Source organism: Bison bison, unplaced genomic scaffold (genome assembly GCF_000754665.1).
Source record: "Bison bison bison isolate TAMUID 2011002044 unplaced genomic scaffold, Bison_UMD1.0 scf7180017864177, whole genome shotgun sequence".
Classification (NCBI taxonomy): Eukaryota; Metazoa; Chordata; class Mammalia; order Artiodactyla; family Bovidae; genus Bison; species Bison bison.
In genome coordinates this window covers 566,619-593,831 of record NW_011494749.1, presented here as the reverse complement: position 1 = coordinate 593,831, position 27,213 = coordinate 566,619, and the positions used below count along the sequence as shown (strand labels likewise).

The 27,213-nt window shown below is 37.0% G+C and overlaps 1 protein-coding gene and 1 pseudogene across 1 annotated transcript in view; one reads left to right on the top strand and one right to left on the bottom strand.

Moving 5' to 3' along the window:
• Positions 1 to 2,133: 2,133 nt before the first annotated feature.
• The window catches only part of LRPPRC (leucine-rich pentatricopeptide repeat containing), a 99,465-nt gene continuing 74,385 nt past the window's right edge, over positions 2,134 to 27,213 (bottom strand). Inside the window, exons 30-38 of the mRNA XM_010842303.1 lie at positions 22,497 to 22,623; positions 16,759 to 16,847; positions 12,946 to 13,150; positions 11,016 to 11,155; positions 10,773 to 10,888; positions 8,273 to 8,347; positions 7,012 to 7,096; positions 4,402 to 4,544; positions 2,134 to 2,292 (exon numbers count right to left, since the gene is read on the bottom strand). Coding sequence (XP_010840605.1) covers positions 2,236 to 2,292; positions 4,402 to 4,544; positions 7,012 to 7,096; positions 8,273 to 8,347; positions 10,773 to 10,888; positions 11,016 to 11,155; positions 12,946 to 13,150; positions 16,759 to 16,847; positions 22,497 to 22,623 — 1,037 coding nt within the window. The 3' untranslated portion in view covers positions 2,134 to 2,235. The remainder of the gene's footprint in view (positions 2,293 to 4,401; positions 4,545 to 7,011; positions 7,097 to 8,272; positions 8,348 to 10,772; positions 10,889 to 11,015; positions 11,156 to 12,945; positions 13,151 to 16,758; positions 16,848 to 22,496; positions 22,624 to 27,213) is intronic.
• On the top strand, positions 22,630 to 27,205 carry LOC104990297 (annotated as a pseudogene).

The following is a 27,213-nucleotide window of genomic DNA, read 5'->3' as shown; positions in this document are numbered from 1 at the left end:
GATCTCAAGTATCTGTGCATCCTTAAGAGAGATAAGCAGTGACTTCATACGCACAACCTGTGCACCATTTGACAAGCAAATTCTGGCCACAACGGAGGCCACCACACAATTTTTAATTAAAAATTTTAAGACTCAAGTCCTTGAAATGGCTTAAAGTGGTTATATAAAAATTTGATAGGATAAAAATGAACAAGCCCACAGGTTGCTCAAATACAATTTATTCAAAGCAATGCACATTAAAATATTAGGTTTAAATACACATAGAATTGTATTATAAAACACTACACTTTTCCAAGGTTTATGACATTTTTTTAGAATCACCTGTATGCTTCTAATTTGAGTCTAAAAGATACCACTGAGTGTTGCTATAATTGTATTTATATTCCCATTTATTTCAACTGTGCTAATAGATATTTAGAAAGTATTCATAAGCTCATCTAGAATACACATGGTTATATGTTAAATGTTTACATTTAAAAGGGGAAGCCAATACAGTGCTACAGATACATGACTTGATAGTTCTTTAATATATGAAATATATTTAATGGTTCAGCTTGCTAGAAATGTTATTAAGCAGGAAAAGCTCATCAAGTGGTTTATATCTACCTCCTCTGCACTACACCCACATTCTACCAGAGTCCTTATACAAGGCTGGCTTGGAGTCACTTCACGTAAATGAGATTGTACTCTTGAGTTTCTGTAAAAATGACTGGGAAGTTCAGATTTTGCCCCAAGGTTGTTCCTCATCTTAGAGATCTATGTCAATGACTATTAATAAAATTTAGCTCAACTAACCTATGATTGGCATAACTCCAAAATACAGAGCCTGTTTCAGTGGAATCCCAAATGAGTGAGGCTCATGGCAAATCAGGTATCATCAAAACAGCACGCGTAGGTCCTGCACCAGAAAAGTGCACAAAGGGAAGCTTAGGACTGCGTTCTGGAGGCTGGGACTCGGCACTGACCGAGCCCCATTCCTCAGGTCTAATTCTACAGAGCAGAGATGAAGAAAAGTATGGCTGCTGCCGCCGTCACATTATTCCTTGGCTTCCCTCTGTCAACCCTTTCTTATGACACCTGCAGGCCCCAGATGCAGGACGGTTGGTCCCCAAAACACACAAGTTAGCAGCATAAACAGGGTGGGGCTGGCTTATTTCCCACCAAGGCAAGGTCCCCCTTCTTGTACATGGTGGGAACCAAGCAACCTCATGGAAACCAAAACAGTAGCTAATCACTGATTTCAAATGAACAAGGAATACACCAAATGGGGATAAGTCCAATTAAAGCATTCTCAACTTTTAAATAATACCATAATCCCCAAGTAGGTCAACATTACATAGTAAGATGACAGACTATCTTGACCACCCCGCCTTAGATTCTTTTATAGTAATGACTTACAGTGTAGATATTAACAGGCATGAAGGGCTACTTGAGGACAACTTTGGTAAAACTGAATACAAACCAAGATTTCACTCCTTCATATACTTATTTACATATTCACTGGGTGTGCCATGAAGTAACAAGTCCAGTGCAGGGTAGAGCTTATGCTGATGAAGACCTGAAACCGGGATGAACGGAATGTATTGCTCTACTTCATGATCAAACTCATGACTCAGATGCAGATCTGGAGACTTCAGTGAACAGAGGTCTGTGGGAGCCACTGTGGTAGAAGGGAAGGCTTGGAGGGAGCACCCTGAACCAGCAAGTCTCTTTGAGTCTTAGCATCTCACTGGAAATGACAAGCGATGGATTTGATTAAACGTCAGATGCCTCTGGCGCCAACATTTTACAAACTGGAAAGTATGCGGGGTGTGTAAGTAAAGAATTTCATAGAATATTAAGCATCAGAGAGCCCACTGAGCATCATTTTGTCTGGCTCCAAAATTTTTCAGATAAACAATACTGACAAGCAAGTCAACTAAAGGGACAAAATAGCAGAGGATCTGAAAAGTCAATGGGGAGAAGAACCCTCAAAAACTATGGCCTCATACACCAGGAGCTTCAAAGAAAATGCCATAGATTCACAGTGTAGGCAAAACCCAAAAATGTCCAGTGACTTAATATACACAGTTATGGTCAGTAAGATGGTGAACATTATCAACATTATGAATAAATAAAAGTACATAAACAAAGTCACTTTTTATTTGTTTATTTTGTCCTCTAAAACACATTTAAAAAATAATATTTAGACACAGAATCACAAATACACATAAAATAAAATAGTGCTGGCTTGCTTCACAAATGGGTTTCCTTTGACTCCTTTAGCTGCTTTGCATAAAATTCAAAGCTCTCCTGTAGACAAGAAAAAAGGGAGGGAAGTTACAGATAAGAGTTACCAGCAAGAGATGATGGCACAAAACTTGGAAATCATAAAGTACTGCCAACTGGCAGGACAGACTGCTGGGCCCATGACAGCTGCCGTCCCCTCAAGGCTTCAGCACTCTGCTTTGTTTCATGAAATCACCTATCCAATAGCCTCCAAGTCAGAGTCAAAGCACCAAGAGCCCCTGCTCTGTGTGTGCAGGTGTTAACACTTGGGAGACTCTGCAGTCTCCCTTGGGAAGGTTAAGAGGTTTGAAATAAACATGTTTTAGCCACTTCCAGTTCAGTGAAACAGTAAAAAGGAATTCTGCACATATGATTTCTCTTATTAAACAGCCAAGTAAAACAAAATTTCCCAGGCAACCTACTGAATGGGAGAAAATATTTGCAAAGGTATTTATCTGATGGGGGTTAACTGTCATACAAAAAATTTATATAACTCAATAGCAACAATGGAACTGAACAGACATGTTTCCAAAAATGAACTACAGATGGCCAAGAGGTACATGAAAAGCTGCTCAACATCACCAATCAGGGAAATGCAAACAAAAAACACCCTGAGATGGATCTCCCTTCATATCTGTTAGAATGGCTACTGTCAAAATATGACTAGAAATAACAAGTGTTGGTGAAGACATGGAGAAAAAGGAGCCTGTGTGCACTGTTGGTGGGAACATACATGGTGTAGCCACTAAGTAAAACTATGGCAGCTCCTCAAGAAATCCAAACGAAAACTAACATATGATCTAGCAATTCCACTTCTGGGTGTTTATCCAAAAAAATGAAAACATTTATTAAAAAAGATATATGCTCCCCACATATTCACTGCAGAGTTAACAGGAGCCAAGACAAGGAAACAACCTCAACACCCATTGATGGATCAATGAATAAAGAAAATGTCGCACACACAGACACAGGAATATTATTCTGCCATAAAAAGAATGCAATCTTGCCACTTGCAGCAACAAGCAAGGATGGACCCCGAGAGTACTGTACTAAGTGAAATAAGCCAGACAGAAAAAGATAAACACTGTGTGATCTCACTTATATCTAGAATCTGAAAAACACAAAGCTCATGGATACAGAGAATAGATTAGTGGTTGCCTAAAGGTTGCCTGCGGAGAAGGCAATGGCACCCCACTCCAGTACTCTTGCCTGGAAAATCCCATGGACAGAGGAGCTGGTGGGCTGCAGTCCATGGGGTCGCTAAGAGTCAGACACGACTGAGCGACTTCACTTTCACTTTTTACTTTCATGCATTGGAGAAGGAAATGGCAACCCACTCCAGTGTTCTTCCCTGGAGAATCCCAGGGACGGGGGAGCCTGGTGGGCTGCCATCTATGGGGTCCCACAGAGTCGGACACAACTAAAGTGACTTAGCAGCAGCCACAAAGGTTGCCTGAGGCAGGAAGGGGTGAGGGTTGGGGAGGATGAAGATGGGTAAGCCATGGGGAGATAATATACATATATATATAGTTAATAATACTGTACTGCACATTCTACAGCAGCTAAGAGAGCAGATCTTGAAAGTTTTCACACACACAAAAAATTTTTGAGTATGTATGGTAGCCACTGTTAACTGGACTTACTGTGGTGATCATTCTGTAATATCTACAAATATCAAATTATTTTGTACACTTGAAATTAATATAATGCTATGTCAATTATACTTCAATTAAAAATCCTAGATAAAGAAATAAAAACCAACTTATTTAAAAATGGAAATGAACAAGTAATTAACTGTGACATAATATGCTTAGCTATTGAAATACAGGCCATTAAATCCTATTTCAAGTTGAAATGAAGAGAGAACTGCCCCAAGGACATTTGATAAATTCATACCTACAGCTGAAGGTCTGAGAGTGACCTTGTATTTTAAACCCTGGTCTCAGAGGGCTATGTTCTGCGGCAGCCAGACCCGTAGCATAACTTTAGTTCCTGAAGCCCTCCCTGGAGGGTCCTTCACAGAGATCTAATCCTCATGTAATTAAGTATTCACCTTATTTTTCACACATTATTATGAAGCATACACAAATCTGTAGAGGTATTTTTCCCCCCTCTTAATTAAGAAACACTCACAGGAGGTTCAGTGAAAGGGACAGACTCTCCAGCATTCTTCAGCAGAACTGCGTAACGCTTTAGAAACAGATCATTCAATTTTACATTCTTTGCAGTCAAACTTTCATATAGTGCTTTAGCAGATGCAACATCATTGTCGAAGACTAGAAAAAAAAGATATTAATCATAGATAAAGTCAACCTATCTTCTTGTTTTTCCCAAACACTTAGACATTCATCGATACCTGGATCCCTTTATCCTAAAGGAAACCAATACTTAACTACCTTCAACAAAAAACCATATCCAGGATCTACAATCCAGTCTTCCTTCCCCACACCTCTCACTCAGCATTACCCACTGTGAAAGAGAAGGCATGACAACCCAGCTATTTTAAAAGACCCATGCTAGTTCAACTGACCACAGACAGAAGTCTCCAATCACAGAGTAAGCGCATACCATTCAATCTTCTTCTGTTTAAAACCACACTTTGAAATCGGCTAATTCAGTGACTTTTGTGATGAGGGGCATGTGAAATAAGTAATGTGGAGGTCTGTATCTACATCAAGATCAGCTGCTAAACAACACCAGAAGACTTTCAGTATATTCTCCTATTCTAAAATATGCAAATGAGGCATACAGTTAGCTAGTGATCCCCCCAGATTCATATACATTATTAATATACATTAAAAAACTACATACATCTGTGTAACAAGCTACACTAATATTTCATGTAATTGGATGATGCAGCAGCCTAGGAGCTAAGTTTACCTGGCTCTCTACTTGTGGCTGACATGCAAATATTTTTAAGTTCACTGTTGAAATTATACAGGCTCTGCTAAGAATTGTTAGTGATCTGACTCTTTGATCTTGCATTAGATTGTTAACATCTACCCTACACTGATGCTGAATAATTAACCCCAACTCTACCAGCACCAAGGTGAGCCTCCAGGATGAAGTGGGATGTTCAGGGATCAATCAAGGATCTCCCTAAGGGACTGAGGATGACTGTACACCTCTCACTGAAGCTGAACAGATCTTTAGTTTGGGTGAAGTCAGTTTCCTCTGTGTGAATCCTTTGTTCCCGTCCCTAAGAGACCAAAGCCTTCTCTTTCCACTGCCAAGTGCTCAACCCAAGCTCTAGCATCTTCTAGGGAGCTACTCCCAAAACTCTATCTTCTCTTTCCTTACTTCCTGATCTCCCTGCTCTTCTCCCTCCCAACTATCACGCAATTTAGTAGTAACTTCATGCTGTTTTACACTTCATCTTACATTTACTAATACCTGCCAATGCTAAAGCTGAAACTCCAGTACTTTAGCCACCTCATGTGAAGAGTTGACTCATTGGAAAAGACTCTGATGCTGGGAGGGATTGGGGGCAGGAGGAGAAGGGGACGACAGAGGATGAGATGGCTGGATAGCATCACTGACTCGATGGACGTGAGTCTCAGTGAACTCCGGGAGTGGGTGATGGACAGGGAGGCCTGGCGTGCTGCGATTCATGGGGTCGCAAAGAGTCAGACACGACTGAGCGACTGAACTGAACTGAACCTTAAAAAAGTTTATGATTATAGCACTATTTCGAAATATATCATGTTCCGCTCATAAGGGGAACATGATATAAAAATGGAAAATTCTGATTGCTAAGTCTGGTGTCCTGCCAACAATCAAGTCCACAAAGCAACTCTTTATTTACCCTTTGGCTCAAGTGAACAAATCAGCGGGTCTCAGATGGACAGCTGATCATAACTTACAAATGCTGACATTCATCTTAATTACTGAGGAAACTTTAGACTAGTTCCCTTCCACATGTGGTCGCCTGGCAACCAGGGAAGAAAACTGTTTAAAAGACTACAATTTCAAAGCTGTGACTTCAGGTAAAACCTCGGGGCCCACTTTTTAATTAAGGTGTTTGCTATTTCCAAAAGGAGGTAGGTAGGCCACTGAAGGAGCAAACAGGCAAGTGAAGTCTTAAACATATAGCCATTTTACGCTGTATTTCAGGCGGCAGGCCCCTGGAGGGGCAGGATTGGTTCCCAGAATGTACACCCAAGTGGACTTCAAAGTCTTTCCAGGAACCTGGATTGTAACTCAACAAAGCAGGGCCTCACAAAAGATGCTCAGAGATGGTTTATAAGAATAATTTCAGATTTTTTTTTTTTTTTTTCTTTTTTGGCTGTGCTGGGTCTTTGTTGCTGCATGGGCTTTTTTCTAGTTGTGGCGAGCAGAGGCTACTCTCCAGGGGTGGTGCGCAAGCTTCTCACTGCAGTGGCTTCTCGTGTTGCAGAGCACCAGCTCTAGGGCACATGGGGCTTCAGTAGCTACAGCTCCTGGGCTCTAGAGCACAGGCTCAACAGCTGTGGGACACAGGTTTAATTCCCATGGCATGCGGGGATCTTCCCAGATCTAGGATCAAACCCACGTCTTCTGCATTGGCTGGCAAATCATTTACCACTGAGCCACCAGGGAACCCCCTTAAATATAGTTTTAAAACGTATCCTAAGGCTAAATAAATTATTTATACCATAAGCAATTATCTGATACTCAGGATTACTGCTTTTGAGCTGAAGACTTGTTGACTATACTACAAATATTTAAATCACTTAAATAATGCAGTTACATGAGACTTATTACCATAGCTTTTCATGAGGCAAGTGTATGCTTCTTCCTTGTCAATTAATTCAGGAATCAATTCTAACAAAGACTTCATAACTGGTGCCTAGGAAATTAAATATAAGTAACATCACCACAACTCAAAAGAACAGTGAAATATGACACTGATATATGGACATTATATCATAAAAACTTAACAATAATACAGTAGAACTGCCTACTCAATTTAATGGACTATTTCCCTTTTGTATCTCTTAGTATAGTCAGCCCCTCTGTTACCTGTGGGTTCCAAGTCTGTGGATTTAACCAACCCTGGACCAAAAATATTCAGAAGAAAAAAAAAATTCTAGAAAGTCCAAAAATGCAAATGTTGAATTTGCTGGGTGCCAGCAAATATTTACATAGCATTTACATTGTATTAGGTATTGTCAGTAATCTAGGGATGATTTAACATTTACAGGTAATGAGTGGTAGATTATATGTAAATATACAGCATTCTATATAATCTCATAGAAAGGAAAAAAAGGGCAACTCAGTACTTCCTAAATGATGCTTGCTGTAACTAAATACATGAGTCAGAGAGAAAAGTGCAATTAGGTAAATATTTTTCTTTTGAAAAGTGTGTTTATGTGAAAATTAAGGAAAATTAGTTTCCAGAGTTGGAAACAACCTAAATGTTTCACATAAAACAAACATTACAATTGGCGCTCAGTTTAGAACTTTATAATGTGCCCAATAACCTAAAAACAGGGTTTCTGGGGCCCACTCACAGGTAAAATCGAATCTAAAAGGACAGTTTTGAAATATGCTTTTATTCTTTTTCTTTTTTTAAAATAAACATCAATAAGACTTGGTTCTGTTTCATACACACACACACACACACACTTTTAGTATAAATAAGCTAAAGAGCTCCTCCACCTCGCGGTTTCTCCCTGAGTGACCTGACAGGAGGCGCTCTGGAGCAGGCAGCTCCCTCAGGCTCTGCGCTCTTGAAACTCACCCAGCGACCCAAGCAATGGGATTTGTATCTTACATTCCTAAGGGTCCTTTCTTGGGGCTCAATGCACTGCATGAACCTGTTTTGCATTTCCAATACAACCAAGGAGCCAGAATTGACTTTGCATCAATATAAAAAGTAAACAAGTTCAGGCCAGCAAGTGTTCAATCTCTATAGCATTTTTAGAAAAGGTCCTGAATCAAAAAGCTCTTCTATGGTACTCAATACCTTTGAGCAAGACTAGCTCATAGCATTATTGCCTTGGCAGCAAGTACAGCACCTTACCTTTCCTGATCTCTGAGAATTCCTAATACAGAACACCAAGAGAATCGGGATTTGTTCAGCGATTGCACCACACCTCTAAAAATTGAAACATTATTCAGTAAGTGACGGTTTTGATAAACAAGGGGACCAAGGTGAATATTTCCAATTAAGAAAGTTCACAATAATATAGTAATGTATCATTACTAACAGGAAGGCCTAATAGTCAACCAATTGTTTCAAAGCAAAAAAAGAAAACAAGTGCAAGCTCTGCCAAGCTTTTGTGAATGTTGTCCTCGGCACCGCAAGTATAAAGTTTGTTTAAAAAGAAAAGGGAAAAATTAAACTAATGCTTCAACAACCACAGAATAAGGTTTAGGACTGCAAAGAAAGAGGGAAAAAAGAAACACTATGCCTCTCCAATTATACTGCCAAGCATTCACAAGTGAGCTAGGGATCATAAGGTTAATTATACATTTAATAAGGTGTCAGGGAGATAACTGCTCGTTTCTTTATAAAAATTAAAATGTACAAAGCAAGTTCTCTTTAAAGTATAATTACCTACACTTATGCATACAAAAGGACTGATTTCAATCTCTCTATTTTATAAAAGGCTTTCATTGCAACAGACAGCCAGTGCTTGAGAAAGAGACAAAAGTTAAACTCAAAAAAAAAAAAGTTTATATGACAGACCAGCTAAATCAAGTGTCTATCCCATCTTAGATGCTATAGTAAAATCAAATATGGCAAGACAATATTTTAGTTTACATTCATCGCAGATGTCATTCTCTTAAGTTTCCAAAAGCACATTGCTCTTTCAAAGCTTTAAAACATTGTCAATACTAAAACGACTAGTATAAAAAGAACTTTGGGGACACACAGAACATTTACACTATAAACGGATGCTTTCGACATCTGTGAACAAGGCATTCTTCACTACAGTAAGAATAATCTTTAACTGTTTGGCAGGCAGGTAAAGAATGGGTGAAGGGCTTACCATCTGAAACCACAGTCTATTGAAGGAACAAACATGCAAAGACGATGCTGTTGCAGCAGCACTTGGCTGCCATAAAGCGCTCTGGACAGGCTGCTGCGGGCACATGCAGCTCTGAGGGCGGCCATCACATCCCCAGTGCCTCCCACCCTGGGCTACTAAGTAGAGCCTTGATGACCATGGCTCAGAAAAAGCTTGTAAATGAAATACCAAGTGCATCTTTCTAAAGAGCTATTGTAATAATGTGTCACAGCTGAATGAATACTCAGCTAGACATGCATATACCTGAGTAGGTACACTTAGGTATGTACCATACAAAGATAAAACATGAGAATTTACTCTTTTCAAGATAAAGCTTTTAACACAGAAGGCAAGAAGATAGAACAATGAAAAGATTCTTGAATCCCCATTATAAATTGCCATTTCTGTTTCAAAAAAAATTTTTTTAAGGGGGAAAAAAAAAGTAAACAAGAAAATTCTCAAATAATTCGAATTTCTGTCTCTCCAGGAACAAAAGGAAAAAAAGCCTTAGAGGCAGTGCCAATTTATACTTTTCACAAAACTGTTAACACAGAGAAATTTCTTAGGAATTCCTTTTACAAATGGCTTGGATTCCACTCTCGAACTGGATGACCCTTCAGGATCACAAGCAGGTGAGTTCACTTTCTCCTTCCCTATCTGCTACCTAAGATGTGTCACAGCTAGCAAAAACACAAGTGAATGTAATACTATTTACTATCAGAAATTGGTCCCAGGCCTCAATTTGACACAGGGAGTCTACACAAACACAGCCGTTGGCGGGATCACGGTGACTGTTTGACTGCCACCTGCTGGGAAGGGGCTCCCTGGCGGTGCCTGTTTGTGTACATTACCAGTGGCAGCTCCGATCACCCACCGTTCTGTCGGCACTTGGCGCGGCTTTATATTTAGTGCTGTTAAAATGGCATGAATGCAGTTGTCTCCTTCCCTGAAGATTGCTAATTTAACTGAGAGTGCGGGCCACAGAGACCTGCATTTGTCATTTAATGTGTCTGTGACACACAAGTGAATACAAAGCAAATTTGACTCTTAATAAATCTTGAATAAGGCACCAAGAGTGTTTGAGTATTCAAGAGAAGCAGTACTTGAAAAGCAAACATTTCCTACTTTTTGTTTGCAAACTGTGTTGCCATGGTGACGCACAGTATTTACAGCGCTAGAGAAATTAAACTAGGAAATCAAAGGAACTGTTTTGCAATACCTATCTGCGCTGAAACATTTGTCTTTAAATCATTTTGGCAAAAGATGTCTCTTTCCACCCCCATTTAACTCTAAAGACATTTCCAGTCCAATGTGGCATCTTTAAAACCAGCAAGCTGTAACATACAATCCAGTCCTTGTCAGGTAACCTTGATTCACACTGAATTTAAACGTGCTAGCAGTGCTGCACTTCACTTCCGGTCTTCCACCACATACCCAACCCTAGTAATTTCTCAGCTGACTTCACACAAGTCACAAAGCCTCACTGCTCCACGTGTGGTGGGTCATTACCTGCAGGAGAGCTCTGGCATCATCCACCTTGCCTGAATCCACAAGCTGAAGGAAAAGATCAGTTACAGGTTTGTAAACTGCAAACTGATTGGCCAATCTCTCCGCCATGATGCTTACTGAAAAAAAAAAGGACAAGAAAAATCTTTCATTTAAACAATGGTATAACTCACTCACCAAAGACAGACAGTCCAGACAGGCTAGAGAAAGTGCTTCTTTGCTCTCCGACCAGAAGAGCTCACTTACTCTTTTCAAGTGCTGGTTCCAACTGTCCCTCTATGACTTTTCGGAATAAGTATGCCAAGCCAAAGTACTGAGGGTCCACGGTTTGGTTCTCTGAAGTAAGCATATTTTCAATGCTTTCTATTGCAACATCTATGTTATTACTGTAAAAGAAAGTAAAATAAATTATAAAGAAATATTTGCTTTTATATTAACATCACAGGCAGTTTCAGTACAGGTAATTTAGTATTTACACATGCAAGCACTTTAGGGGAAAAAAAGACAATATATTTATAATTAACCAGATAAAAAACATTATACAAGTTGAACCAAATTACATTTACGTGACAAAGGCAATCACGGGGTGCTTTATGCTGCGACAAACAACTGAAGCAGCTGCTTATTTTAAAACACTGCTCTAGAGGAAAGAACAACCAACTATATACAGAAGAATTAAAGACAGTAACTTAAAAAATTACTGTATTTCAAAGTTTTGTTTTTGCAGCTGTTTGGATATGAAATGAAATCTTTTATACTTTATACTTTGGCGTTATAATCTATAACTGGTTACTACTGCATGAAGTAATAAAGATAATGTTAATCTCAGGATTCTTAAAATTGCTGATGATGTCTGCAAAAGGTACATTTTCAGGTCTCTCAACCCACAGTCACAACAATTTGTTCTTTTCAGGTGATATACAACATTTGAAAAATATTCAATTTATATCAAAGTTCTCTGAACAAAGTATCTTCATACCTCATTCTTAAAAAATTAATTACATGGCCTTATTAAACAACTTATGATGAAAAGTATCTTTATGACTAACTTTTTGGTTAAGGTGCTCTTTAACTGATACTTTACAGTTTATGGTATGGTACTCCAAATCCAAATAATCAATTTTATGTTGGAATTATCACCTGAAACAAGAATTCTCTTAAAATGAACCCCATTACAATAAATTTTTCTTAAGGGTTTTAGTTAGAGAATTATTTAATAGTCAATTATATTTGATAGTTAATAAAAACATCTCCACATCATATAAAACTCTGATTATTTAACATTTAACATTTAATGTAACATTTAAAATTCATCCAGATCTTTCTTAAATAATTTTCTGGAATTTTCTAACTTAAAATAATAATCACATTTTCTTACTAAAGGTAAAGTTAAAAGTTCTATATGGGGAAACAGTTTTAAAAGGGGGAAAAACCAAACAACTTCTGTCCAAAGAAAGAGGAAAAAACAAAAACCCCATAAAAGCCAATAAGACATTTCAGTATCACAAGCCATTACCTGTATGTAAGAGTAATTGCTAACGAATATTTTTTTCCCTAAAAGCATGCAGAATGTCAATTTCATAGTTACCCACATGAATCTTTAACTTCACCAGTGAGGCTAATAAAAATCAAGTTCTTATTTATTTCTAGAATAGTGATTCTCAATAAGCAATCTAGAAATGGTGGTAAGAGAATCACCTGTAAATACCTCCCTCTGTGTGGGTGTGTGTTGACAGGGGTGGATGAACAGGAGAGTGGACAAAAGAGAAAGGTGTGTTTTTAACGAGCTTGTTGGGCCCCCCATTTCATGATGTTCTGGCAGAGTGTCACTGTCAAGTGTTGCTGACATTCGAATGAACTTATTTTTCACTTTCGTAAAGAAGTGTTTCAACAAGGGCCTGGCATGTATGAGTGAGGAAAGTTACCAACTGTGGGGCAAATTTTATGAATTTGAAAATTTTGATCAATGTTGTTTACGATTTAATTTACAGCTAAAACATATTTTGTAACACAAAATTATTCCCTGACAATTATAAAATAGGCAGCAACTGACACACTATTTTCTCTACAGTTGACACGGTTTCTAATAGCCTGCCTAGTTTTTAAAAGGTGGTATTTGAGATGATGTTCCTTCCAGTGTGTACAGTGAAAGAAAAGAAAGTTTGAAGATACTCACTTCTTTATTTGTGCTAAAGCAATGTTATTGATGAAAACCATACGAGAAAGTCCAATTGAATCCTCGAGTCCATTTACCAACTTCTGAATGTCCTGTATGCTTTCTGTATCACCCTTCAGGGCACATGCCTGAATAAGGCGGGTCACTGCTAATCGAGATGGTATCTGGTCCAGATCTAAGGCTGTTTTTAGTGTTGTCAGAGCATCTATAATAGAAAAGCAGGCGACAGTTTTTCTTATATGAAATGTACTGACAATACAGTTTGAGAACTAGCTTTTAAATATGAGCACCCAATGACTATACACAAAAAGCTATGAATACTTTTATTCTATATTAAATATTAATACTCTATGTGAAATTTGAAAAAAAAATTATTTGACTATATCATAGACCAGAGAAATGTCTTCTTTAAGTCACACAGAAAATGCAAATGTTACTGATAGAAAGCAGCTTCCATTCAGGGATAACATTTAGTGACAAATTTCAAGGAAGTTGACAAGTTTAGAGAAATATAAATAAGGAAGAATTTAAAAAATTACAGACTTTCCAAAACTATGTAACTTTTACCCGCATTCACACTTCCCCAGATTTTATTACACTCCAAAGATTCATGATTATCAAAAATCTTCTAATATCCCAAAGATTCTTTCTTGAAAACAGTATCTCTTTCTAATCCAAAAAGGTTTGATCATACAAGATGAACAGCCAACCTGGAACATTCAGCTCACACAGAGACAAATTTATTTTACATGATTAAATACCATGCAGATATTTTCTTGCACTGATTTTTCAGAGAAAAGAAACCTTATCAGGTTCCCAGGGAGACTCTCCACGGGAGTTTGTTTTTTTAATATCAAACTTACAAGTATTTGATTATGGATAAATATGGAATATCCTTCTGAGTTACTCACTTAAGTGCCAGAGTAGCAAAATAATTAAACTAAATACGTGGTGGACTGGAGGGAACATGTAATACTTAACATAACAATCACTGCTACCGAAGAAAACTTCATGGCTCTCTAGCAATTAAGGCAATGCAACCTACACAAAACTAAGACTCTCAAAGCAGCTTTCCAAATAAGAACAGTCCATCATTAACAGAAGAATAGGGAAATGGTAATAATTAAACACACTATTAAAAGTGACACGATCAAAGACATCACAAATTTATATTTATTACTGAATAAAAAATTTATTGTTACTCCAAATCTATACTTTAAATCAGTGATTCTTAAATGGGGAAAGGGAAAAAAAAGGTTAAAAGGTATATTCAGTAAAATTTTACAGATACATATGAACACACAGGAAATAAAAAATTTTATCTACAGAAAATAGGCTTGATAAAATCTTCTTAACTGGTGGTCATACACAGATAATCAACTTTGGAATATTCATATTAGCCAGCAATACTGTCAGCTAAGAGGGCTCTTCCTACAAGTAGATCAAATAACAGTTACGATAATCATGTTGATGATAGTAACTAGCATTTATCAAGTTTTTATTACATGTGTTGAGCACTTTCTACACTCCAGACACAGATCAAGCAGTCACACTCACAACTAACCTTCTGAGGTACCGAATTTATATGTGGGAAACTAAGGTACGGATAAATAATTTCCTTCGTTTTTTTAAGGTCATACTGTTAGACACCAACCCAAGAACTTAACCACACTGGAGCTTGCATCTACAGATGCGCATGTGTGTCAAAGAGTGAAGGCTCGAGAACAGATCACCATGTCTACCCAAAGGAAGCAGGAGACCTTGGAACTGAAATCATATTCCCATACAGAATTTGCCTTCTGTACAATTCATGACTTTTGAGACATCAAAAGTGGTTCCCATGCACACCCTCTGCCCCGAGTAATACTCATTATATTGCCAAGTTCTGTTGTATCAGCTATTAATATTCCACAACAGCATAAGCTAGTTAAGTTAGATTAAGACTGAATTGGCTTTATTCTTCTTCCTGCTTTAGATGGAATCAAAAAAAAGAAACCTGAATTTTTTTTTTTTTAACTGGGAGCTATAGTCAGCTATGGAGCACAACTAAGGTAATATGGATAGTGCCAACACCATCCTGCCCTTGACAATGACCATTGGAGGTTATCAGTCGGTGGGAGGCACGGAAAGCGGGCTCATGACTTCTGCTCTCAGTCAGTCTCCAACTGAATAGATGAAAACAGATGTGAAATTATATCAGTTTCTTGTTGTTTTCACAGGATAACCTAACATACAAGTAGGGTAGCAGTCAATTAAACATTGATCAGATTCTGCTCAAAAAGCAACCTCTTGAAATTAAAAAAAGTATTTTATCCTGATCTCTATGTCTACAGAAATATAAGCTTTTTACAAAAATGAGCTTATTGATATGGGGAGAAAATTTAATTTTTTGATGTTTTAAAATTGTTTATCAGGGACTTCCCTGATGGTCCAGTAGTTAAGACTCCACACTCCCACTGCAGCAGGCATGGGGTTCGATCCCTGGTTGGGAACTTAAGAGTCCAAATGCTGTGTGTAATGGCCAAAAAATAAAATAAAAATACAAAAAGTAGAAAAAACTTGTTTATCATTTCTGCGTTTAAAAGCAACTTGCCCAAAAGCCTTTGCTACTGAAAATGAAAGCTTTTAAAGTTTTAATAGCAAACCTTACAACACTCCATTATGACTAAAGGCTGGGCTGTTTAATGTGCTGGTCCTGCCTATAGAATACTGAAGCAGCAATTCTGCAAAGGCAGAAATCATCGCTTACATACTCAGTCCTCACTAATTAGGAAGACATCCATATAGTCTAATACATCTAGGCATTACAGGTAACATTAAAGCTGCACAATTAGACAGCAACTTTCAGAGATGTGAAATTCTATTATAAGCATGCAAGTGAAGAATAACACCATTCTCACAGACTGAAGAAAAAACTAGGTAATATATATATTCAACAGTTAAAAAGCTGTTTCAACCTTCCTTAAAGAGTTCCTAAGTAGGTTTTGCTACATCGGCAAAAACTGTGGTTTTTGGCTAAAATTCAAACATAAAATTAAATCTGAACAGATGCTTATCTAAATTAAGAGAATCATCATTTTTCCCCCTTGGGAGCTCATTCATAAGCCCATCCCATCCATATCCATCCCTTTGCAAACCCATAAATAGCCTCTGCCAAGCAAATGGCCCCATGTCCCAATCCTCCCCAAAGTCATCTCCAATTTCTCTGGTGTTATCCTCTTAATATTCATTTAAAAACTCCAAACTCCAAATAAACATGGTATCTTACTGCTGTTGGTATTATGAACTATTAAAAAAGTATTAGATTAAGTTTTAAAAATCAATATTATAATCATTTGGTGCACAATCCCACACATTTAACACTCAATTTAACTCATTTGCTATCTCACACACAACCAACACAATATGCAAGAAACAACTGCTGGGAATTGTTTCAGATGCTCTAAAGTATGTTAATTTCCAAAGCAAAAAATGACTTGTGCTGTGAATTTTAACGCACTTGAAAGCCTGTACTTTCTCTTGTTCTGGAACACAAATTTTGCATGTCTGAAGAGCTGTGATTCATCTTAAGAAAACCCATCTTGTGTTAAATGGAATGGAAACTGGACTAAGTGGTCAAATGACAAGTACATTCACATTCAAGCTGTATTATAAATGCATGTACAGTAATTTACGTCTCTCAGCTACCACAAAAGGCTCTTGATAAGCAGGTAATTTGCTAAATGGACTCCTTTATCCAAGTATTCGAAGGGCGTTACAAGAAAAATCTGCAGAGGCATTAATGTGACGTAAAGGTCAAGCATTGTGACATACCTTTCAAATAATCCCGCCTAACTTGCGTTATGATGAGGAGGCTGTTGGCAGCATCGTTCAGTGTGAAGCCCTTGATGTGGGTCTCAGCGCTAAAAGAAGCAGACATTTAGAAAGGAATTACTGACATGCTTCTGATACGATAATAAATGGTTGAGCACCAAGGTGAAATTATAAAAACTACTGTTCGTATGTTAAAAATATTGCTGCAAAATATCGACCTGGAGACAGCTTTTGTGTTATCCTGTCAATGGTTATAGAAGGATAATTTTTTTTTGCATTCTGACAGATGACAAAGTTGGAAATGAGCAACAAAAGAAACAAAGTACAAGATTTTTTTTAAACAATCGGTTCAGATTCTTGAATGCTGACATATTAGATGACTAAAATAACTGCATGCCCTGCATTGTTCTACTGTATCCTAAGCGGGATACTTTTTCCTTTTTTTCCGACACTCACCGTAATTTATAAAATGTAAAACTAGTCTTTCGGCAACAAAAATGAACATTTATTTTCAGCACTTTATATTTTAAATATAAACTAAAGCGTATTATTAGCACCATCTCATTCAGTTGATTAATTTTCAAATTTCTGTCATCTAGATACATAGTTTTTAAAGGTGAACCTACTGCAGAACTAAAACCACGGTTACAGTAAAATGTAAGATTTCACATAATCTTGTCCCAGCCTTAAATTTGAAATCCCCCAACTTTTTAAAACTCAAGGGCAAAAACTTGCTTTACTTATGACTAAAACCTACATGATTCAATAAAAAGAAGGGAAAAAAAAACCCTAGCCAGAGATGATCTGTTTGCTACACAGTGTGTGTATCACCTGTATTGAAATTTCAGCTTCCTTAATGCCCCTGGGATTCATCTCCTGATTAGGAAATCTCCAAAGGTCAGAAGGAGCAAAAGCAATTGCTGCCATTTGCCTTCTCAAGCTCAGTGATGGTCTGGCTGCTAACAACCTTGGCCTGCCGACACGAACATCTAAGCTGAGCAGATTGCGAGAAAAGCAGGGTCACTGCTAAATTATTCTCATCAATCCCAAGAAAATCCTCCAGAACACCGTGATGTGCCCATCCTCTCAGTCACTTCCAGCCTCTGGGGATCCCCCCTGCAGTTCCCGGGTGCAGGATTTTCTTATTCCCCCGACGATCCTCTTAATCCCACCAAAGCACCCACTGCTCAGTTCGACTTGTTTCCTTTGTCCCATCTGTCAAAGCTCTTAAGTCAACAACTCGTGCATGAGACTATAAACTGCAGAAAATAAAGGATTTACGTTCTCAATCTCTAGCATGATTAAATAAACAAGGAGACACTATTAAAATTAACCTCACTTCTTATGCCAACATTATTACATGTATTATACGATACTCAAGTGAAAATATTAACTAAAATTCATTAAAACCACAAGGTAACAAAACTTCTGACACCACACTTGATGTCAAACCTTTTGAAAATCTCAAAACACAGAATATTTTTCTTTTAATAATTTCTTCCTATCTCAAGAAGGTATGTATTCAATACAAATTTGAAATTGGGGATAAACAGGAAGAAAACTCTCCCCAGGTCTATTATATGCTGAATACATACACGTTTTACATATAGAAACTGACCAATCACAACCAAAATGTTTCTAACTGACAAAGGGAGAAAACTACAAAGCATACTGATAACTTTGCGACGGATTCACTAATAGAACAAAATAAGAGAAGTTTACTTCTGATTCTTAATTATGATCTTTCCTTTCGGAAAAAAAAATCTAGTAGAGATGTCAGATCAAACTTACTGTGATGATGAGAATATTTCTTATTCATGTCACCCAATAGGGTAGCCACAAATAACATGTGGCTACCTGGCTACTGTGGTGGAGAAATGGAAACTTTAATTATATTTAATTTCAGTAATTTAAATTTAAGTGGGCAGTTATAGCTAGTGGCTACTGGATTGGACAGCACAGAACTATAGATATTTTAATTTTTAGAGCTGCCAAAATAAAGGAAAAAAAATCACAGAGAGAAAAGGGTATCAATCTTTTAACTCACAATCAACTGCAAAAGTTAATCTGTCTTAACCAAAGAAGATAATATTACAGGGAAAGTTTCATCTTAGAGATTTCAAAGCAATGACTGGTCTATGGATTGTACTTACATAACATGCACGTGGGGCATTAGGCAGTGATCAGAATTTATCTTACTTTGGATAACAAAAACTGGCCAATCCAGTAAAAAGCATCAGTGATTGATTTAACATTATTTTTAGACAGAATAAATAAGCTAGTAGGAACAAAAGAAAATAAAGTGCTATTCTCCAAAGATAAAGCAGAGCTATCACCACATGATTCTCAAATTTCATAACTATACAGTACAGTGTTAACAAAGATTTAAAATAACAGTTTATATAACCCTTACTGATTTATGAATAAGTAGTTCCCCTCCTCTGAAAAAATTCACTATACCTAAATTTTTTTTTGGAACACGAAGAAATGTATTTCTAACTAAAAATGAAAGAACATCATTCTTTCAAAAATTTTAAAGGCATTTGTTACTTTTGAGGTTTCATTACTTGTTGGGAAGGTTAAATAACCTTCTTAATAAAACTGAAGAAATCTCATTAGTAAGTAGTCAAGTGAATCTGTAACACATTAGAGACAGCAAAGGTATAGCAAAAACAATGACTGCATTAGTTCAACGGGGAAACAACCGTTCTTAAGAATGAACAAGTGGCATAATGTAGGGAACTATAAGAGACTGCTATTTATGGAGTAATGTGAGAGTAATAGTGCCAGAAAAATACTAGGGGTACAGCCACTTGCTACAGTAGCTCATTTGGCCAGACCATATTAAAGTAATGATGGCTCTAAAAAAAAAAAAAAGCAACAATTCTGTTTCATTCTGATCACTGATGCAGAGCTGGAAGTAGAAAAGATGACCTAGTGGAATGTTGGTAATAAACCAGGAAACCAATGGAGGGAAGTTACAGGACATTCCTTTAGTAACAGAGAACTGGAACTCTAACTTCCACTTCTGAATTCCCAGTCCAGAGGTATTTTCAAAACTACCCAATGCAGATCTAACCCAAGACACAATCCTTACAATTATTCATAGTTAGATACAACATTTTATTGGTTCAAGGAAAAGGATGTGCGCAGATTCCTAGATTAAGTGCCTTTGGGCATTCGAAAGCTTTGCACCTAGGATTCTCTTTTGCTCACACAACTACATGGGGAAGCCATCTACAAAACACTCCCCAAACGGTAACACAGCAAAGATGAAAGTGACCTCAGTAGTACAGCAAGGCTTCGTGAAGATGCAGAGAGGGACGGGAGGAAAGAAGATAAGCCTACATTTTACAGGCTGTGGACGTAAGTGGAAATAGATGGGATGTGCTTATGACCACCTTCTAGGTCAACAGCTTTCACATTTGTTTGATGGAGATTCTCAGTCAGACATGGTAAAAAATGATGTGTTACACCACAAACCAGCACACTAATATACATACACACATATAACAGAGAGCAAATGTTCACAAAATATCTTTACTACATGGAGTGCTTTGGTGTTTTCTATTCATTAAAAAAGATGTTGATTCTGCCCCATTGAATAAAATTCATCATCTACTAACTGGTTACAAATACAATCTGAAAAACGATTCTAGACCAGGGGACTTCAGTAAGAGTATGCACACTGTGAGAATGCTCTAGGAGATGCAAGAAAAGGCTTGTGTCTACTTTTAAATCTTATCCTCTGAAAAATTTCTGTTCTTGGACTATGTTTTATAATATATTTACATATCATACAGTAGTGCAGCTCACTGAGAATGGTATGTGATCAAAATGTTTAAGACACAAGATTCTTGAATCAGCTGGGATGTCTAGTAAAATGCAGATTCTTGGGCCCTACCCTAGATCAGGTGAGTCGGAACTTCTGGGGAGGGTGGAGAGGAACCTGTGCTACCAGAATGTGAGGTTCACCGTTCAAGAAGCAGCCAAGTTACAATGAAAGAATTATATAATCTGTGCTTTGAGGAAGTATTTCAGAGGTCTTTGTGGCCAACCTCACGATTATAAGACTTTTGAAAAAGTTTTCTTTCTTTGTTTCCATCTCCTCAGATAATCTCAACTCAAAACTCTCAATATCCAATTCTCGACACAAAATGTCCCCCTTTTTTTCCTGCTGTCCCTTCCTCCCAAATCCCTGTTGCCTCAAAAATACCTTTGATAATTAAGCATAGTGTTTAGTCAATACTTTTTTGAGAAAAGTAACTTTTGGAAAAAATCTGCACCTCCTGGATGACTTCAATGGTTGTAGATGACAGGATGCTGTTCAATGTCAAATTTTTCAAGTCACTAATTGAGGATATACTGAGTATTCCTGAGATAGATAATTTAATTACTAACAGCAACTGAGTAAACACAAATGAGACACAATGCATTAATAATCTAACCTTAAGTCTTAGTGTGGCTGTTCAATATCAAATATACAAATGACTCAAGATCATAGATAAATATGATGCATGGGTATATCCACATACGTAGCACTTATATGTACATATTATGAATGTATACATATACACATGGCATGTGTATATATACAGAGATATAGATGTATTTCCATACACAAGTACAATCACACACAACATATTTTTCAACATAGAATATCAAAACATAAACAGTAAATATGGCCCTATGGTGCCTAACTTTAACATAACACTAATATTAACATCAGGTTTTCCAGTGAACTCCAAGAATGGCAAACATCCGTCTTCTATTCAGGATTCTAATATTCCAAAAGTGCTGCAACTTAAAGATTTTGAAGGCCAAAAATTAGCCAGGAAACATCATTTCAAAACTTGCAATATACTAGGAACACACTGACTTTTGCCATTGAAAAATAAAGCTATTGACTCATTAACAGGACAGGTCTACATACCAGAGCAGGTAACCTTGATCCACTCCTTTCTAGGCCCTTCCTCATTATTTACTTAATTTCTGAAGTTAATTCCTTGGGAATAAGACAACTGAGTCAGTTAACTAACACATCAGGGAAGAAAGCTTTACTTTTCTGATTTAAAAAGTATTTTACTCTAAGGAACTAGCCAGAGAGACAAAACCATTACCACTTACACACCACAAAACAGGTTACAAAACAAGAAGGGACAGAGAAAAGGTATTTAAAATGTGCTGAGTACCATATATTTTTTCCTACTTCACCCTATGTCTTTCAATGCCTAGAAGAATTAATGTAAGATTTATTATCATTTCATTACAGAGAAGAAAAACTGAGGTTCAGAAATAGGAACAAATTTTCCAAAGGGCTTTCAAGTACAATTCAAAGCCTTGCCTAAGTTCAAAACCCTTGATGCCTTCATATATTAGGCTGCTTCCACCATAAAAGGTACACAGATCGAGCTGCTGAACAAGAAATAAAACAGATACCTATAAAACAAAACAGAACCCTCCTCCCAGAAAAACCAAACTACTTTTCTGTATATGAAGAGCATACATGAGTTGTGAGGTTCTATACGGTAAAAATCAAATAAACTGCAGTGTGCAGGACAAATAAAAGTTCTATCTTTTGTAGTTTAAAAACCCCCTTAAAATTAAAAAACCATTTATATAATTCCTATGGGTAGTTGAAGACAATTAAGCAACTGTTACTATAATACATTAGAAAAATCCTAATTATAGGTTTTTCTTTTTTGAGTGTGAAGTTTAATAAATGAACTGATACTTACAAATCTTTCACTTGCATTGCTTGCGTAGAATTATCCTTCATCAAAAGTAAGTTTATAAGCCTGGCATAAGCTTCATTGTCAAACACAATGTTTTGCTTTTTTGCTGTCAGGAAAATATTAAATGCATCTATGAAGGAAAACAAAAAATGAGATGACATTATTCTGAAATGGCAAAAAGGAGGGGGAAAGCCCTGAAGCAAAGCCCCAAACCCCCTATTTCTGCTTCTTTTAATACTCACCCAGTACACCACTCTAAGAGATACATACTGACCAAATAAGCAGATGGTATCACTGTTCCAATCTTTAAAAAAGTAAGGGACAGTTTTGGAAACTACTACTTAATTCCAGTGGATGGTAATACAAAGGGCTTCCTTTTACAATGATTTTTTCATACTAGCTCTCTAAAGTCAATAAATTATTTTCATGGCAGTAAAAACAGAACAGAGCTCTTCTGAATTTGTTTGTCAAAAGATCCCAGTTTCAAAATAAACTGTAAAATGTGTGTTAAAGTCCAAATAAACCAGGGGTATAATTTAGATTGAGGGGAGCAAAAGATTCATTTTAAAGCAATCTTTAATCTATAAGTGGGTGGTTACTACGGTTAACATTTCAACACAATAGCATTAAAGTGAACATAGCCTATAATTCTAAAATTAGGAGATCAAATTATTTGGCTACGACAGGACTTATACAAAAACATACAATTTTCAAATATACAGATATCTAACAAGTAAACTAAGCAACATTTGTTTGACTGATTAACAGTTTTATTTCACTTGTTCACAATAACTGTCAGTGAATGAAAAGATGTTACCAAAAGAGAAGTAACTACACTTTTCAGTCACTTACTTTTCTGAAATAAAATTGCCTGGCTATAAACACCCAACTGAAACTATAATCCACACTCTGTTGTGTATAAACAAGTCACAAAAAAGGTGGGGCATAACGGAACTATCACTCAAGACCTTTTATGGATATAAAGCTCCATGTAAAGAAATAGAAATACAGAACACATAACTAGGAATGAACATGATATTAAAGCTCAGAAGAATATTCGGTGCTACTTTAGACATTTCTTAACAAGCAGGAAAAAAAAAAAGAAAGCCCAAGCAGAAATTATGCTTGTGTTTACAAGTTATGGGAGCATGAACTAACCCTTCAATTAAACTGAAGAGACAATACCAAAAACTTAACCTTTCAAGTTAAATTCTGAGAAAACAAGAGAAAAAGACATGACACTAATATTTGCATCTTAACTAAGAAAAGACAGACTTTATCATTCAGTATATAATGCATATATTTTTCTTTAAAGGTAGCTTAGAAATTATGATGTATTGTAATTACTGGCTACAATAGGTTCACTACTTTGCTAAGTGAAAATTTACAGTAAGTACAGTCTGAGTACTTAAGATCAACAATGTAATACAGAAAAGCTTACTAGTTGTTTTCTAAAATTGTAGTCTTGAATTCAGTTTTCAAAGTACATTTTGCCAAGCATTTCTACACAAAAGTAACTAAAACCTCTTGAATTAACAGAATGAAACCAACTAGATAAATGCATATGGTATATTAAAACTAAAGCAGGGGTATATCTTTATATTTATAATGCATTATATTTAGTTAACTGGTTAGATGTTTTTACTTAAATAAAAACAACTAAAAAAAGGCAATATATGGAGTTTTGGAATCTTAAAATAGGAAGTATACACTAACTGTACATTCATTTCAGTTAAATCAAAATTCTATTAGAATATTTAAACAGTATCGATAATAATGAACTTTAGGTTTAAGAGATACATGGCAAAAGACTCAAGGATGTATTAGACTGAATATGCAGCCAAAGAAAGTAACTCAGAAAGAATAAAGTTATTCTGCAGGATTGAGAAAGCTTAAAAGTTTAGCTTAATTCCTACTTCAGACACTGTATATCTGTGTCACAAAACTGTCACAAAATTTCTAGTTAAGAAATTAAGAGGGAGATATGTTCGTTATGTTACTCCTTTCTGCCCATGGACGCCGCCCCGAAAGCATCAATGAAGTCGCCCCGTCTCCACTGCCATCATGTCTAAGTCAGAGTCTCCCAAAGAGCCCGAACAGCTATGGAAGCTCTTCGTTGGAGGACTGAGCTTTGAAACAACCGATGAGAGTCTGAGGAGCCATTCTGAGCAATGGGGAATGCTCACAGATTGTGGTAATGAGGGATCCAAACACCAAGTGCTCCAGAAGCTTTGGGTTTGTCACATACGCCACGGTGGGAGGTGGATGTGGCCAGGAATGCAAGGCCACACAAGGTGGACGGAAGAGTTGTGGAACCAAAGGGCCGTCTCAAGAGAAGATTCTCAAAGACCTGGTGCCCACTAAACTGTGAAAAAGATTTTTGTTGGTGGCATTAAAGAGGACACTGAAGAACATCACCTGAGGGGTTATTTTGAACGGTATGGGAAAACTGAAATGACTGAAATCATGACTGACTGAGGCAGTGGCAAAAAGAGAGGCTTTGCTTTTGTAACCTTTGATGACCATGACTCCGTAGATAAGATTGGTCATTCAGAAATACCACACTGTGAATGGCCACTACTGTGAAGTGAGCCCTCTCTAACCAAGAGATGGCTAGTGCTTCATCCAGCCAGAGAGGTCGAAGTGGTTCTGGAAACTTTGGTGGAGGTCGTGGAGGAAACCTCAGTGGTCAAGGTGGCTTTGGTGCAGCCATCGTGGTGGCAGATATGGTGGCAGTGGGGATGGTTATAATGGATTTGGTAATGATGGAAGCAATTTTGGAGGTGGCGGAAGCTACAGTGATTTTGGCAATTACAACAATCTTTACATTTAGGACCCATGAAAGGAGGAAATTTTGGAGGCAGAAGTTCTGGCCCGTATGGTGGTGGAGGCCAATACTTTGCCAAACCACAAAATCAAGGTGGCTATGGTGGCTCCAGCAGCAGCAGTAGCTATGGCAGTGGCAGAAAGTTCTAATTACTGCCAGAAAACAAGGCTTAGCAGGAGAGGAGAGCCAGAAAAGTGACAGGGAAGCTACAGGTTACAAGAGATTTGTGAACTCAGCCAAGCACAGTGGTGGCAGGGCCTAGCTGCTACAAAGAAGACATGTTTTAGACAATACTCATGTGTATGGGCAAAAAACTTGAGAACTGTACTTGTGACTAATTGTGTAACAGGTTATTTTAGTTTCTGTTCTGTGGAAAGTATAAAGCATTTCAACAAAGGGTTTTTAATGTAGATTTTTTTTTTCCCACCCATGCTGTTGATTGCTAAATGCAATAGTCTGTTCATGATGCTGAATAAATGTCTTTTTTTTTTTAAGGTGCTGTGTAAAGTTAGTCTACTCTGAAGCCATTTTGGTAAACTACTCCAACAGCGTGAAGTTAGAATTCCTTCAGGGTGATGTCAGGTTCCATTTGAAATTTATTTACAACCTGCTTTGGTGGAGAAGCTATTGTCTTCAGAACCTTGGTGTAGTTGAACTGACAGTTATTTTGTTGTGACCTGGAGTTCACCGTTAAAAGGGTCACCCTTGCCAAGTCATGGAGTTCTTTTTTGGTTATTAATGATTGTTGGCATATCCTATGCAATATATTTAAATTGAATTATGGTACCGATAAAGTTATAGATGGGAATGAAGCTTGTGTATCATCTATTATCACATGTAATCAATAAAAAATTTAATGCCCTCTTGGGAAGAAAAAAAGTTAAGAGGTTCTATAAATTTCTAAACTGATGGCTTTCTATGGAAGAGAACTCAAAACTGTCAATACTAGAATGAAAACAAATCTGCTGCATAATGGTTAAATTATCATAAAGCATACTTGGGAATCTAGATAAAAACTGGAGAAATTAGAGATAACAGAAGCATTCTACAGAGAAAACTTAAGTGAGGAAAATGGAAGTAGTGTATAATCTGGGAACAGTATGATGAAGTCTAAATGAAAACATCTAGAATGTGAAAGGCAAGCTTGTATCAGAGGGTTCAAGATAGTCATAGAAATTTTAAAGTAGTCTTAAGAGAGGTAGGCACACCTTCTGGAAATATTACCACTGAAAAAAGGGAAGAGCAAGAAACGGGTCTCATATCCAGCCTACAACCTTGAGATGTTAAGCAGAGATACTGTATGAAGCGTAAAGTCCTAATCGTTTTTTGCTTTCACATAAAATCAAAACATGTAACAAATACATTTGCCAAAAAATTTATGATCACGTTATTTTCAAAGTGCAATTTTGATAAAATAACATTTTAGTTTTCATTATGAAAAATTTCAAGTGTACAGAAAAATATAAGGAATAGTATAATGACCCCTGCCATATACCCACTGCCTACATCTAATAAGCAACATGTTTCCTGATCTGTTTAACCTTTAAACACATAGCTCCTGACTTAAATATTTTATGGCCTACAGCTTAAGATTTTTAAAATGAATTACAGAAATCTTCAGTTTTTTCATTTCTCAATACTTCACTACTGATCTCAAAACTCAATGACATCTATAAATCATAAGCTGTTATTCTATCTAATATAAACATGAGAGTGATTCCTTAATTACCTACTACTGAGTCGACATTTAAATTTTCCCAATTGTACCAAAATGTCTTTGTTAAGTGAAAGAAAATAACTAATATATACAGAGAATTCCATCTCTTCCTAAATCACTACTGACTTGCTGGGCTTAGATCCCATGCTGCTACCTAAACGAAGACCCCAGGGCAC